At 35.8% G+C, this 14,803-nt stretch overlaps 1 protein-coding gene across 1 annotated transcript in view; it reads left to right on the top strand.

The window, feature by feature from the left end:
• Nucleotides 1–3,270: 3,270 nt before the first annotated feature.
• Nucleotides 3,271–14,803, top strand: part of LOC131047889 (photosystem II reaction center Psb28 protein) — a 45,540-nt gene continuing 34,007 nt past the window's right edge. The window contains exon 1 of the mRNA XM_057981702.2: nucleotides 3,271–3,574. Coding sequence (XP_057837685.1) covers nucleotides 3,478–3,574 — 97 coding nt within the window. The 5' untranslated portion in view covers nucleotides 3,271–3,477. The remainder of the gene's footprint in view (nucleotides 3,575–14,803) is intronic.

Here is a 14,803-nt window from a genome sequence, read left to right as displayed (position 1 = left end):
GTTCCTTTTAGTGCACCAATTGAAGTGTTAGCCAATGAATGATCCCTCTATTCTCTATGAAATTAAATGACTCTAGAATGTTGAACATGAATATAATTAAATAAATTTGAATACAAGCATATAGTAATATTGACATGAAATGTGTACCAATTTGGTCTAAGGTGGCAATGGAATAGGTGGTTTTCAACTCAAGTTTGAATTTAAAATTTAAAATATAAGGGTTAGATTTACAAATATAAACTTGACACATTTTGGGTGAGTTAAATGAACTTGACTTTAATTTTCAAAAATTTAGTTTATACTATCACCCTTTTCTTCTAGTGCTACTTCTAGACTAGGCTAGTAATGCAAATAATGGAGTGTTGAAATCACATCTCATATCGGGAGCCTATTCAACCTTCTATTAGAAGTGCAAATTGTTCGTAAAGTGGATCTAGTAAACAACATCACTTATCTAATTACTAGAGTTGGAACTCTTCCAATTCAGATGCCTTATGGTAATGTTCTCCTCTTGAAATATGTTTTAATTATTCTCATATTGACAAAGAACCTGTTTGTTGTTTGGGCTATTATGAATGACTAAGTGCAACATTGGATTTGATCATTATTGATGTTTCATTAAAGATTGCAACCAAAACCCCTCTTAAATTTTGGTTTAGGTCTTGACATGCACTTTAGGATTTATGGAGATATAATACTTGGGTCCAACATATTTTATGCTATCATAGGTGTAGTTATTATAAGAGTGGCAATAAACATGAGATTTTTATTGTAATGTGTAGTTTGTGAGAGTTATAAATCTAGGGTTTGGAGTTTGCAAATTTGTAGTTATTGATGTATATTAGGGTTTGAACAAAATTTAATAAAAAGCTTTTTTTTTGGGAGTTCACCATGATAATTTTATGGAGTAAGCTACATAAATCACTCCCTAAAACAAAAAGGGCCTCACTATTGGATCAAGGAGGCCAAAGACATGAAAAATGACATAAATTTTGATATATTTTATCTACCAAGGCCTTAGAAACAATTTTTCTCCTCTTTGTACTTGCTCATTCAATAATACACGCAAACTGGTTATCTAACCAAAAAAAACAAAAACAAAACTATTCTATGTAATAGAGTTTTAAAAACAACAGATTTGAATGGGGCACATATATCACTAATGTTTCATTTGAATGTTATGCTTTGCAACAACAACATACACATTGATGAGACCATTAAGTTGTTTCATATTTAGATCAATAAAATCATCTCTTTCTTCTTAATAAATCCATTTTGAAATGAGTTTAAGTAAGGCTTGAAAGATCTTTAGCTTGCTCAAGTTAGAATGTGAAGTAGATGTTTGGTTTGTTTTAGTACTTAATGTGATCCAAACTTCTTCTAAGATTTCTCCATGACTATATGTAAGATGCTATAATGAAAGTGAACAAATTATTGGAGAATCCATGTTAAGTATAGGACTTAAGATACTAATAGTAGAGAGCTCTAGAGACATTGTTAGTAGAGAGCTTCAAAAGCTACAATAGATTCCTCCAAAATACCAACACACTCCAAAATTCTTGCAAGGCTCATTGAGCATTCTTTATTCCTAAATTAGCGGGCTAAGTATCTATTCCATGCACACTCCAGAGTTATCTCACAATTATTAGATTTCTTGTTGTCTTCTTCTACCAAGGCTAACTCTAGTTACTACAAAACTTCAGTGCCACTACATGGGAACTGCATGTTCTACATGATAATCAAATATGTAAACTGAAGAATAATTCCTTCATTCACATGGAAGCATTAAAATATTTCCTAGAATAAAGGTGAAGGAGAAGAAGAGAAGTAAAAAATGACGTTTTGGTAAAATAGTGTTTATCTCTCTTCTTTCTTAATAAAATTAAAAAATTAAAAAATTCAAAATGATTTAGAAATTTTAAATCACGAGGAACAAAATTTAGAAACTATTTTAAAAAAATTGCTAGAAAGAATTAGTAGTTCATGATAGAAAATTATTGATGTAAAAGGTGATTGAGATTATAGAGGGAGCAATTATAGTTTGCCAATAGTTTGGATAAACACCTCCCCAAGAATAAGATATATTAGATCCACATTTTTGGTGGATTGATTGAGTATATTAGGAATAAGTATTCTATAAATACATTGTAAACAATTTATCAGAGGGGACGAAAAAGTAAGGGCCTATTTAACATAAAGAAGTAGGTTTGTTTTTAGCTTCATTTTCAACATTATATTTATGATAAAAAAATTAGTAACTCTGATTCTAATGAGCAGTTTATTTCTAAAATTAGTAGATTATATTGAATATAACACTTTCTCTCTCTCTCTCTCTCTCTCTCACACACACACACACACACACACACACACACACACACAATAAATAAATAAAAAAATGTATACATATTACATATGGATGAACACTGCTGACCCAAAATGGTTGCAGTGGAGGAGCTAAAACATAGGGGAAGACTTGGGGGAAGCAAAAATGACAAGTGGGTGGACAAGTAGGACATTAATTGCCAAGATTGTCCTAACTCTAATGAGGAGATAAAAAAATGAGTGTTGGATAAATTTAGGACTGTCATGTGGACAAAACAAAACGATTGGGAAAAAAGGCACTACTTCAAAAAATTCAACCCCATGTGGACACATGATAAAAATGCTTATTTGAAGGCTAAAATCAAAGGAAATGCTTAAATCTTAATAGCTTAGTTGAGGATTGGGTCTCATAATCTTAAATGTGGAATAAGCAAAGGGATAACCCCAAGGAAGAGTGGGAAGAAAGAACTTGCATGTTTTGTAGTGAAGGAGCGATTGAAACTGAATGACACTTCATCATAGAAAGCGTGGATTATGAGGATATTTATAAGGAATTTGAAAACAATTTGAAGGTGGACATTTTGATTGAGCTAGTTGAGGATGCAAGGCTTCACATAATTACGAATTTCTTGGTCAAGAGTCATAACAAAAGAGCTGACTTAGAGAGAAATCTGAAATAGTGCTTATTTTTGGATCCCTCAATCCCTTAGAATGTTTAGTCTCATGAACATCATTAAAATTCCTTCTATTTACATATTCACGTGTGAATGAATATGTGTTAAGAAAGAAGTGAATATGGCTTATAAATACAGAAGAAAATAAATTGATAATGAAAATATTTGCATTCGAATTCTTGCAGTTTGGACATAGTTTGAATTCTGACCGACCGGACCGGTTAACAGTAGCTTTCGTTAAAACAGATGGCTTCGTTTACAATAATGAACTGATTACGATTAGACAGGCAAAAACACTTCGTACTTGTTAAGCGCTGTCGTGGACAACTTACAAAGCAAAACGCCCTGGAGCTTTATCCTAAATTGGTGGTCTCCCTTTATCCATATATCAAAATTCTCCTCAAATGCTGTATCTCCATATCTATTGCCATGTCTGCACAACAATAGTCCCCTGTAGATAATTTTATAAAATCAAATAAAAATGGCTTCGCATTCCTATGCATTTTCCAGCGTTGCCCGTGTGCACAATGTGGCTGCACAGGCCAGCAGGCGTCAACTCTTTTCTCGCTGCTCATCAGGTGATTTTTCCGAAAGCATTACTTTACTGCCATTGCTATGTTGCAGTGTGGATGTGTACTGGGTAGATATGGGTGACTATTTTTTAAAACTGGGTTTTCATTATTGGTTGTGAAAATAGAAGAAGAAGAAATTTTTTTAACGTCCATGAGATTAAATATAGCTTATGGGACAAAACTTCCAATCGCACTGGATTAAGCACTAATTGCCTTCTGCATTTCAGCTCTCTTCTTATGCAGCATGATGATAAGTGTTCCCAGCTTCTCAACAATTCCCTCACTGAAAAGATTGTCCCAAGAGTTAGCTGTCAAGATGTTAATATAGCTGTCCCTCCTGTTCTTGAAAGCTTCACATTCTAAAATGAAGTGTTTTTCCATTTCCACTTTAGCCGTTGAGTAGAGAGTGCACACTCTCTCCTCCCAATCTTCTTTAGGTCTTTTCCAACGACTGGTTTCACTAGGAAGCTGGTGAGAATTAGTTCTTAATTGAGCAATAAAGATTTTGACTCTCCATGGAATATTGGTCCTTATATACGTCTTTTGCTGATAATTACAAGTGTGGTTAAACTCTTCAATATAGTATTTTTTCTTTCTCCCAAGGTTTTTATCCCAAGTACACTTGCGAAACTTGTCTATAACAAATTCTTTTATCTCCTTGCTATTGGTGGGGCAGAATTGGTACTATATATGCTCATTGCTGTATACTAACATAAATGCCATTTCTTAGCTTTCAAACGTCCTTGCAGTTTAAAAAAAAAAAAAAACCAAAACATTTTTGGATATCATATCCATCAAACATTTTTGGGTAGTAGGTGCATTTTACATTTTTGTTCTTGTGTTCATGCTAAGTAAGGTTTAAACAAGGTTTAAACAGTATATTTTAAATTTTGATTTGCTTAAGTGGGTCTAAATTATATTAATAGATGGGTCATATTGGAGAAGCTAGTGCAATTTTAAATGACCAAACTAACTAAGATTCTAAGATTCGCTGTTGAAGCCTGTCTGTTGATTTCATATATGGTACTATTTGATGTTCATTTTTTTAAAGTTCTAGCTGTGAGTTTTGTAGTACATTCTACATAGTTGTTTTCACAGAACTTTAATTTCTTCAACACAACTTACAAACTGCAACTAAGAATCACAACTTCTTATTCAAATTCAGAAGCTTTAGTTGCATTGATAGAACTCTGCTAGGAAAATGAAGTAGCTCTATTAGTTTGTGAATATAATACATAGTGCAGATATCCCTAAGATGGGCTATCGAGTGATGTTCAAAAGTTAGGGGAAAAAATAGAGAGAAACTTCAAATAGAGAGAAACTTCCAGCCTTAACAACTTCTCTGACGATAGTTTTGTATGTCTCAGTTTCAACATTACATAATTGGGACAATCCCAAGATGGGCTTCAACATTATAATTCTGCAAACATAGTACATAACAGAGGCAGCCCCAGGTTCTTCAACGTTATTGATAGTTAATAGAGGCAACCCCAAGATGTATTTCCAAGTATTTTTATTTTTCTACATGATAACCCATTTCTTGATATAGCTTATACATTTTCATATCTATAATAGTGGTGTATGTCAAATTATCAAATGCTGCACGAAGAGTCATAAAAGAATAGGGAGAAACTTCCGGCCTCAACAAGTACTCTGACATAGTAGTTTTGTATGTCTGTGCTTTGGCCTTGAATTAAAAGGGTTTTTTGGCTAAAGCCAGTTAGACTATCGTAACGCGTGCCAATCAACTGATTCTTATATAGCCAATCTGATTTTTGACAATCCTGAGTTGCAGCTATTTACTCTGTTTAGTGTCAGAATGATTTGAAGACGTATCTAATTGTAAGCCTACTGTCTTCATCTCCAGTCCAATCAGCATTAATGTGCCTAGCTAAGTTTTGTACGTTATCCTCATCCCCACTGTAAGTGCCTTCAAAATCTACAGTTCCATCTGAGTATTTAGAAATCTGCTTGACTGCAGCCCAACTTCAAGATTACTCATCAGCCTGCTCACATTCATATTGCACATGCAATGTGGACGTACTAAAATACATTAAGCTTCCTACTGCATTTTCATAAGGTATACTTTTTTTATCTTCTTTTTCTTCATTAATTACTGGGTTCATATCCCTGGAAAGATTTACATCCTTATTCACAAATTACTCAAAAAGTTTGAATGACATGTTGATTTTTTCTCAGAATTCTGTTAATATTCTTCATTTGGTTGAAACTTTTTGTTTGCTCGATATCAGTTTCCAGATAATCAATCTTTACCAAGATTCTTAATTTCAGCTTGACGTGACAGGAAAGATGTAGGTTCTTTGATGAATGTATTTGGCCAAAAATGATGTTTCAACTTGACATATTTCTGTTTGTTGTTGTGTATGGAGTCCAATTTACATGTGTAGTATGTATACAAATTTCCACATTGCATGAATGTAACCATAGGGCCATTAGCTTTTTCCCTCTAGTATGTTTTTGTTGGTTTTTGTAAGGCTGCAGCATGTCACAAGCCATTTGGACTGATTTGTGGGCAAAGCAACTTTCTCTAATGACCACATGCTACAACATATCTTAGCTTTTCAAATTTGGAGAATCAGTGGTAATAGTATTTTTTTTGGGCAAAGAACATGAATATGCACAGAAAGCTCAACAAAGATTCCAAAAGGAAAATAGGACCATCAATTGCTTCTTAAATGCAGCTGGTCTAGATTGCTTTGCATTCTGAAATTCCATGTGTTCATCAAAGCTTGGATTAAAACTCTGAAAATAATTTTAGGAGTAAATTCCTACTCTTCATTATTCAGAGCATCAACAGCTCCACATGACTTTTTCCCAGTCTTTTCAGCATTTGTGCAAACTGGAACTTGAAAGCTAGCTTTTATCTACTTTACTCCTTTGAAGTTTCAATCAACGGGTGCTAATCAAGATTCACTTTCCGGCTAATAAGCCCTAAAATTGCTTAAGAAGAGTTTTAAATCTCTATCATTGGCCTTGTAGTGAAAAACGAGATAGCTCATTCATTTGTGGAAAAGACGAAAAGAAAGCTTGGGGAACTGACATTCAAACTAATGAGTTGGATCCCAACATTATAAATTTCATCCATCCAAGGAAGTGACCTCTTGTAGCGACGGGGTCCCAAAAATTCACAAAGCGAACATTTCTTTGAGGCCCATTGTTGACACCATTGGTTCTCCCACTTAAAAATTAGCCTCCTTCCTTGCCAAATTAATCTCTCCTCTTGTGGGTAACTCTGACTCTTTTATCAAAGATTCCACCCATTTCATCCAATTTATCAAAGAGACCAAATTAGAGAGTCGTGACATTTTGGTGAGCTTTGACGTGGTCTCCCTTTTCAAGGTTCCCATCCCCGATTCCATCGAGATAGTCAAACGCAAGGTTAGTGCGGAGATCACCTCCTTGGTGGAACTTTGCTTGAGGTCCACATTCTTTTCTTTCCAAGGTGTCATCTATGAGCAAGTTGTTGGTGTGACCATGGGATTCCCTCTCTCCCCTATTATAGCCAATTATATATGGAACATTTTGAGGAAATGGCCTTGCATTCTTTTCCCCTCAAGCCAAAGTGGTGGAAGCGATACATGGATGACACCAACGTTTGTTGGCCTCATGGTCTAGACAAGTTAGAATACTTTCACGCTCACCTAAATAACATATCTCTGTGTATCATCTTCACCAAAGAGCTTGAATCCAACAATCAATTATCTTTCCTTGATGTCTTAATCCTTAAAAAACCTAATGTCTCCCTCGGTCGTTGGGTGTTCCACAAAGCTACCCATATCAATTTATATCTTCATTCCTCTTCGCATCACCACCCTAGCCAAAAAGTTGGGATCCTCAAAACCCTGGCCTTAAGAGCCCATCAAATCTGTGACAATGATAACTTAAACCATGAGCTTGCTTATCTCCGTCAAGTCTTTAGGTGGAATAGATACTTTAACAAACAAATCACCAAAGCCTTCCACCAAGCTAAATCCTACTTCCTCTCCCGTGCCAATCCCTCACCCTCTCAACCTCCACAGCTCCTGGGTGTGTCCCTTTCTTATGTTGAAGGCATTTCCCACAAGATCTCAAAATTCCTTCTCAAAAAAGGTCTTCGTTGTGCTTTCAAACCCTTTTCAGCCTTGAAGAAGCATGTCCCCCCTCTTAAAGACTCCAAGGATGTCTTGTTAGAATCAGAGGTCTACAAGGTTGTTTGCTCATGTGGCACCCCCTATATAGGTGAATCGGGCTGATCTTTCATCACTAGAATTAAAGAGCATGGTGCCGATATCAAGCTTGAGTTTGTTCTCAAATCGGCCTTGGTAGAACACTCCTCAACCACCGAGCATCATATTTGTTTAGTGGACACACAAATCTTTTGTAAGGAGGACAACAACTTAAAGGAAACTTGAGGAGGCTATTGAGATCATTAATCATCCTACCAATCTTAATCGAAATAATGGCTTGAATCTAAGTCTCTCTTGTCATCCATTACGTTCTAGCCTCAGGAGCCATCATCATCCCCCGTCATGACCTCTCTCTCCCCCTTACTTTCTTTGTTATTCTTTCCTCTTCTCTGGAGAGGTGTGGAAATCAATTCCTACACTAATCAATGAGGAGAGGTATGTAAAAATAAATTTAATCTTTGTAATTACAAAAAAATAAAATGTACACAAGAAAATATACCATAACACAATGTTGATGTGGAGAAAGTCCTTTTGAGAGAATATCCCACACTCCAAAAGCAAGATCAATTGTACTACTTAACAATGGTTACAAAATAATACATAGGCTATGCCACTATAAGAGGATCAGTAATATGCAAATCTGGAGTAATTCCAACAACATAATGGTACTTGCAAATCAACCATACAAAACCCACACAAAACTCTATCTCCAAGCACCAACAAGATGAAGGATAAAAGTAGAAACCACCAAAAGGCATATAAAACCATGTACTGAATTTATGAACCTAAAAGTGGCACTCAAAAAAATTGCACAAATTCCAATGCTCCATTCTTGGTCTTGGTCTTCAGGTAATTTTTAGCATATTCTTTACACCTTGTCATAACTTTGTCATAGTTGACCACCTAAAGTGGGCACCTAGTTTTGTCATTTTCCTCCATTCAAAGATGCTCTATGACATGCATTGTAAGACTATCATAATGCTGGTCAAATTCTAATGTTACCGTCTCTAATCACATTCTTATATATCATAAGAATTCAACGTAAGTAATTCCCATTTTACAATGTCATAATGACACTTAGATGCTCTTAAATTATCTTACACACAATTAAGATGGCCAACATATGGGAAAGAGCACCACCTCAAAGTGAGACTGTGTGTTCCAAATGTGGGGACAAAAATAATAAATGAAAATTGCAAACAATTAATAAATACGAACATTGGGGATGAAAGGTTGAGACACCTTTCCCAACAAGTAGGATGACAATTTTAAGGATTTGTCCCTAAGTATTAAGAGATGGTTATCCCATTCTAACTTTCTTACGAGTGAGAGAATGTTTGTAACCACTTGGAACTATCAACTTAGAATATTCTCCTACTTGACATATTTCCCTTTTAATCTCGCCAATCCTTTTAATCTCTCCAATATTATCTTGTCACATTCTTTCATTAAACCCTTGAAATATGTAAATCTAGTGGTGAATCCCATTAATTAAACCTTTGAAATTATGAACCTCCTCAAGCTACCCAATAACATTTTGTGGTTCTTATGGAGGGCCTAGTAAATCAAACAACTAATTTAAAAGGCTATTGCTGATAAAAATCAAGATTTGCATATCCCTTTTAGATCATGAATTCTATTGAAGACGGATTGCTCAATCATGATAGTAAGTTCTTAATAATATTTTGTCTTCTTGACCATTTCAATCAATATGTCCGAGCAACTTCATCACATCGTGAAACTAAGTTTGAGTAAATGTGTAATGGAATTACTTGCTGTTAATGATGATAGCTTCGGTCAGATAAATATAATCATGGATGATAATTACATCATTAGAATGATTTATGATTTTGTTATATATATGTATACCAATATACATAATAATAATAATTGAGTTTATTATTATTATTACATATATTAATATACATACATAAATAATCATGTTATGAATAAGCATCAATTCGATTGAATGATCAAATGGCTGATCATGCATCGATCATCATTACTATTGTTCTTCCAGGTATAAATCTGTGTTTATCGATCTGCATTGAATATCGTGCATGATCTAAACCCAGTCGATATTGTGTATCGACTACTTTCATTGATCTTGACTATAATTGATAATGTGTATCGATTCACTATAATGGATAATGTGTATCGATTTACTATAATCGATAATGTGTATCGATTAATGATTCATCATTGTAACATACCGATTGTGAATCGGTTTTGTTAATGAATTGTAAACTACCGATTAGAATCGGTTTTGTTAATGGATTATAAACTGCCGATTAGAATCGGTTTTGTTAATGGATTATAAACTACCAATTATGAATCGGTATGATGTTTGCGATAATTAATGAATGGACATATCAGTGGAGAGACATGTCTCTACACGTGTGGAGACATGTCTATCCATCGATATGTCTCCTCACCCATATATATATAATCCACGATAGATCGATGAAAGGTTGTACAGCAATCCATTAGTGCACGCCTTTGAAGATCGATCCATTCTCAACACTCAACAATATTATCATACTTGGCAAATCAACTTACTGTGTGCATATACTATTTTCTCTTTATACTGGCAGCAACCTGCAAGATTCGTAGGTCAATGAGAGCATCATTTGTGAGACAATAAAATTAAAAGATACCTCTATTTCTATCTACTAAGAAATCTAATCTACATTAACATGGTATCAGAGCAAGGTCAAGGAAGATCCGATTAGATTTCAGATAGTAGATTATCTAGACTATCATTTTGCTCTTAAGAAAAATCACATTCCTTTCTTCATAATGGCAAGCGGAGTCAGATTCGAAGATCGTCTTGAAGGAGCGTCTAACTTTGTATCATGGAAGTTTAGGATCATGCTTACCTTGAAGGAGAATGAACTAGATTCATTTATAAAGGGAAACATACCTGAACCAGACGATGATGTTGAGAAAATTCAATGGAACAAGAACAATGGAAAAGCTATGAAAGTGATCGTGGATGCAGTTAGAGACCATATAGTTCCAGTTATTTCAAAGTATGACACAACATACCACATGTTCAAATCACTTGAAGACATGTATGAAATAAACAATACCAGCAGAGCTCTCACGTTGAAAAGACGACTCCATCATGTGAAGATGAATAAGGGAGAAACTGTCACATCATATTTTATGAGGATGACTGAATTAAGGGACCAACTTTCTACAATTGGTCATCTAATTGACAACAAGGAGTTAACGTTGATGGCTCTAAATGGACTCCCAACATCATGGGAATCATTTATTCAAGGAATAAGTGCACGTTCAAAGCTCCCCAAGTTCGATTGGTTGAAGGCGGATTGCATTCAAGAAGAATCCAGATTGATCACTAGGGGGATTGACCAAAATACCACCAATGAAGATATTCATGTGTTGAACTCTCACTCTCATAAGAAAGGGAAGAAGAGGAACTTCAAGAGGAAGAAGGACAAGGGCACCAATAGAAAAGGCTCTTCCAAGAAGAGGAGGGATATATCCCAAGTGTAGTGTTTTAGATGTGATAAGTATGGACATTATGCCATGAAGTGTCCAGATAGGCCAAAACAACAAGCCTCCATTGTTGAAGTTGAAAAAGGTAGCGTCGAGAATGAACCCGAGAAGTTTGTCTTCTATTCAGCCTTATCAAGCCAAGTCTCAACCGGCCTCAACACCTGGGTGATTGATAGTGGAGCCTCGCGTCATATCACCAGATTCAGAGAACACCTAGATACTATGGTGGAGAATTCTGATGAGGAAGTAACCATTGGGGACGATTCTAACTACCCAGTCAAAGGGATTGGAACCTTTACCATAAATCTGAAATCAGGCATATCTCTTCAGCTCACAAGAGTATTATTTGTACCAGGGATAAAGAGAAATCTAGTCTCCGTTTCTGCACTTGAAGACAAAGGGTACAGGATAACCTTTATGGAAGGCAAAGTTCTAGCATGGACAAAGAACTCCACAATCAAGAAGGCTCATGCTATAGGAGTTAGACATGGATGCCTTTACAAACTATGCACTACTCCCACTCAAGCCCTAATTCATGAGACTTCAAATTCAAATGAGATTTGGCACAAAAGATTAGGGCATCTCCATTTTTTGTGCTTTACCCTCCATAGAGAAAATGGTGATTGGTTTGCCTAAGCTAAATCAAAATCATGAACATGCAAGGGTTGTGCCCTAGGAAAGAATACAAAAGGAACTTTCCACAATAGTGACAGAAAATCTAAAAATGTATTAGAGCTAATTCATTCTGATTTATGTGGACCCATGTCTGTAACCTCTATAGGAGGATTCTTGTACTATGTAATATTTGTAGATGACTTCTCTAGGAAAACTTGGATATATTTTCTTAAATGTAAAGAGTTTGAAGAAATCCTTATGAGGTTCAAGGAATTCAAAGCTCTTGTAGAAAATATATCAGGGAAGAAAATCAAAACATTAAGGACAGACAATGGGGGGGAATATACTTCAGACATTTTTAAGGAGTTTTGTGTAAATGCTGGGATTAGGAGGGAGTTTACTGTACATTATAATCCCCAACAAAATGGGGTGGCAGAAAGAAAGAATAGGACTATAGTAGAAGCTGCTAGAGCTATGATGTATGATCAAAACATAGAAACTTCATTTTGGGCCGAAGCTTGTAGGACAGCTGTCTACATCCAAAATAGATGTCCTCATTCACTTCTAGACAACAAAACACCTGAAGAAGCATTCACTGGCATCGAACCTGATATAAGTCATCTAAGAATCTTTGGTTGTCCTGTCTACTTACATGTACCTAAAAAAAAGAGGTCTAAGTTAGAACCCTCAAGCAAGAAAGGAGTATTTGTAGGCTATAGTGAAACATCTAAAGCCTATAGGATATACATACTTGGTCAAAGATTAATTGAACTTAGTAGAGATGTCATTTTTGAGGAAGACATTGCTTTCAGGATATCGAAAAGCTCTCTTGAGATAGAAGATCAAGATCCTCCTAACAATATGGAAGATGATCGTGCTCCTGAGATTCAGAGGGAGACTTCTGAAGAAATTGATAGTGAAGGTCAAATTGCACCCTTAAATGAACCCAGTAATGTAAACCGAAAGAGACCACTTTGGGCTAGGAAGATGATTCTGGAAGCCAAGAATTATACAACACCAAAGGGAACCTTCAGGGAAAGCAAGAGACCTCATAGATTCTCTACTTATGTTGCCTTGATGAGTGAGATCATAAATTTAGAACCATCTCGTGTTAAAGAAGCTCTCAATCATCAAGTGTGGAAAGATGCTATGTCAGAAGAGTATCAGTCCATTATAAAAAATGATGTTTGGGACATCGCACCAAGGCCTAAAGAAAAATCTGTTGTATCATCAGAATGGCTCTTCAAGATCAAACATGCTACAGATGGTAGCATTGGAAAACACAAAGCCCGGTTTGTTGCCAGAGGTTTCTCTGAAAAAGAGGGAATTGATTATGAAGAGACTTTTGCCCCTGTTGCCCAATACACTTCAGTCAGAGCCGTAATTGCTATTGCAGCATCAAAGGGATGGAAGATCCATCAAATGGATGTGAAAACTGCATCCCTGAATGGTACGATTGAGGAGGAAGTCTATCTAGAGCAACCTGAAGGATTTGATATACATAAGGCTGAATCACATGTTTGCAGATTGAAGAAGGCTTTGTATGGACTCAAACAGGCCCCTAGAGCCTGGTATGAAAGGATTGATCACTACCTCTTGGGGTTAGGGTTTTCCAAGAATGATGCAGATCCAAACCTCTACTTTAATGGTGATATGTTAATTCTTATTTTATATGTTGATGACCTGTTAATCACAGGAGAAGATCACCTAATTACCCAGTGTAAAAAGGACTTAGCTACAAAATTTGATATGAAGGATTTGGGTATCCTACATTACTTCCTTGGATTAGAAGTTTGGTAGCAGGCAGATGGCATCACTCTGAATCAGGGAAAGTATACTATTGACATTTTGAAGAGGTTTGGAATGATGGAGTGCAGACCCATGTCTACACCTATGGAAACAAATTTGCACAAATTGAAGGAAGCAGCAATAGACTCGGAATTTGCAGATCCCACTCTCTGCAGACGATAATTGGATCCTTGATGTATTTGGTCAACACTAGACCTGATATTTGTTATGCAGTGAATGCACTTAGCCAGTTTATGTGTGAACCAAAGGAGATACATCTTGTTGCAGCAAAACACATTTTGAGATACCTTCGAGGCTCAATTGGATATGGTCTTAGATACAAACATGTAGACCTAGATCTACATGGATACATTGACTCAGATTGGGTTGGAAGTGTGGTTGACAGGAAGAGCACATTAGGATGTTGCTTCAGTTTAGGATCAACAATGATCTCATGGATCGGTAGAAGACAATCCTCAGTTGCACAGAGCTCTACAGAAGCTGAGTACATTGCAGTCTCCATTAGAGAAAGAGAAGCAGTGTGGCTTAGGAAATTGCTTGTAGGGCTGCTTGGTCATCCCTTGAATCCTACTGTCATCCATTGTGACAACCAGAGTTGCATCAAGCTTTCAGTGAATCCAGTGTTTCATGATAGATCAAAACACTTTGAGATTCCTTATCACTATTTTAGAAACATGGTAGAAAGGAATGTGATCCAGTTGAAGTATATTAGTACAAGTGATCAAACAACAAACATCCTCACCAAGCCACTCTCCAAGATAAAGGTTGAACATTTTCGAGATAAACTTGGTATGGTTGAAAATGTAAATTAAATTTGAGATTGAGTCTCTAATTATTTTATTTGTACTAATATTTAAAGATGTTAAATGTGTAAACGCTTTTATTGTCATGTGTGTGACTCCATGACTTCATGGGCCCCTGTGGACATTGTTGAAAGGTGACGACTTTTCAATAATGAACACTTGTATCTGATTGATATTGTGAAGTGATGATTTTACAATGATCAATTTTACTATCATGATGGATATCATGTGACTTGATATCCGTGGACATATCATGATAGTTAATATCTCTTAGACATTATGGTAGATATCACGAG

This window comes from Cryptomeria japonica, chromosome 3, assembly GCF_030272615.1.
Source record: "Cryptomeria japonica chromosome 3, Sugi_1.0, whole genome shotgun sequence".
Lineage (NCBI taxonomy): Eukaryota > Viridiplantae > Streptophyta > Pinopsida > Cupressales > Cupressaceae > Cryptomeria > Cryptomeria japonica.
Note: the sequence above shows the minus strand (reverse complement) of the source record. Positions and strands in the feature narration are given on the sequence as shown.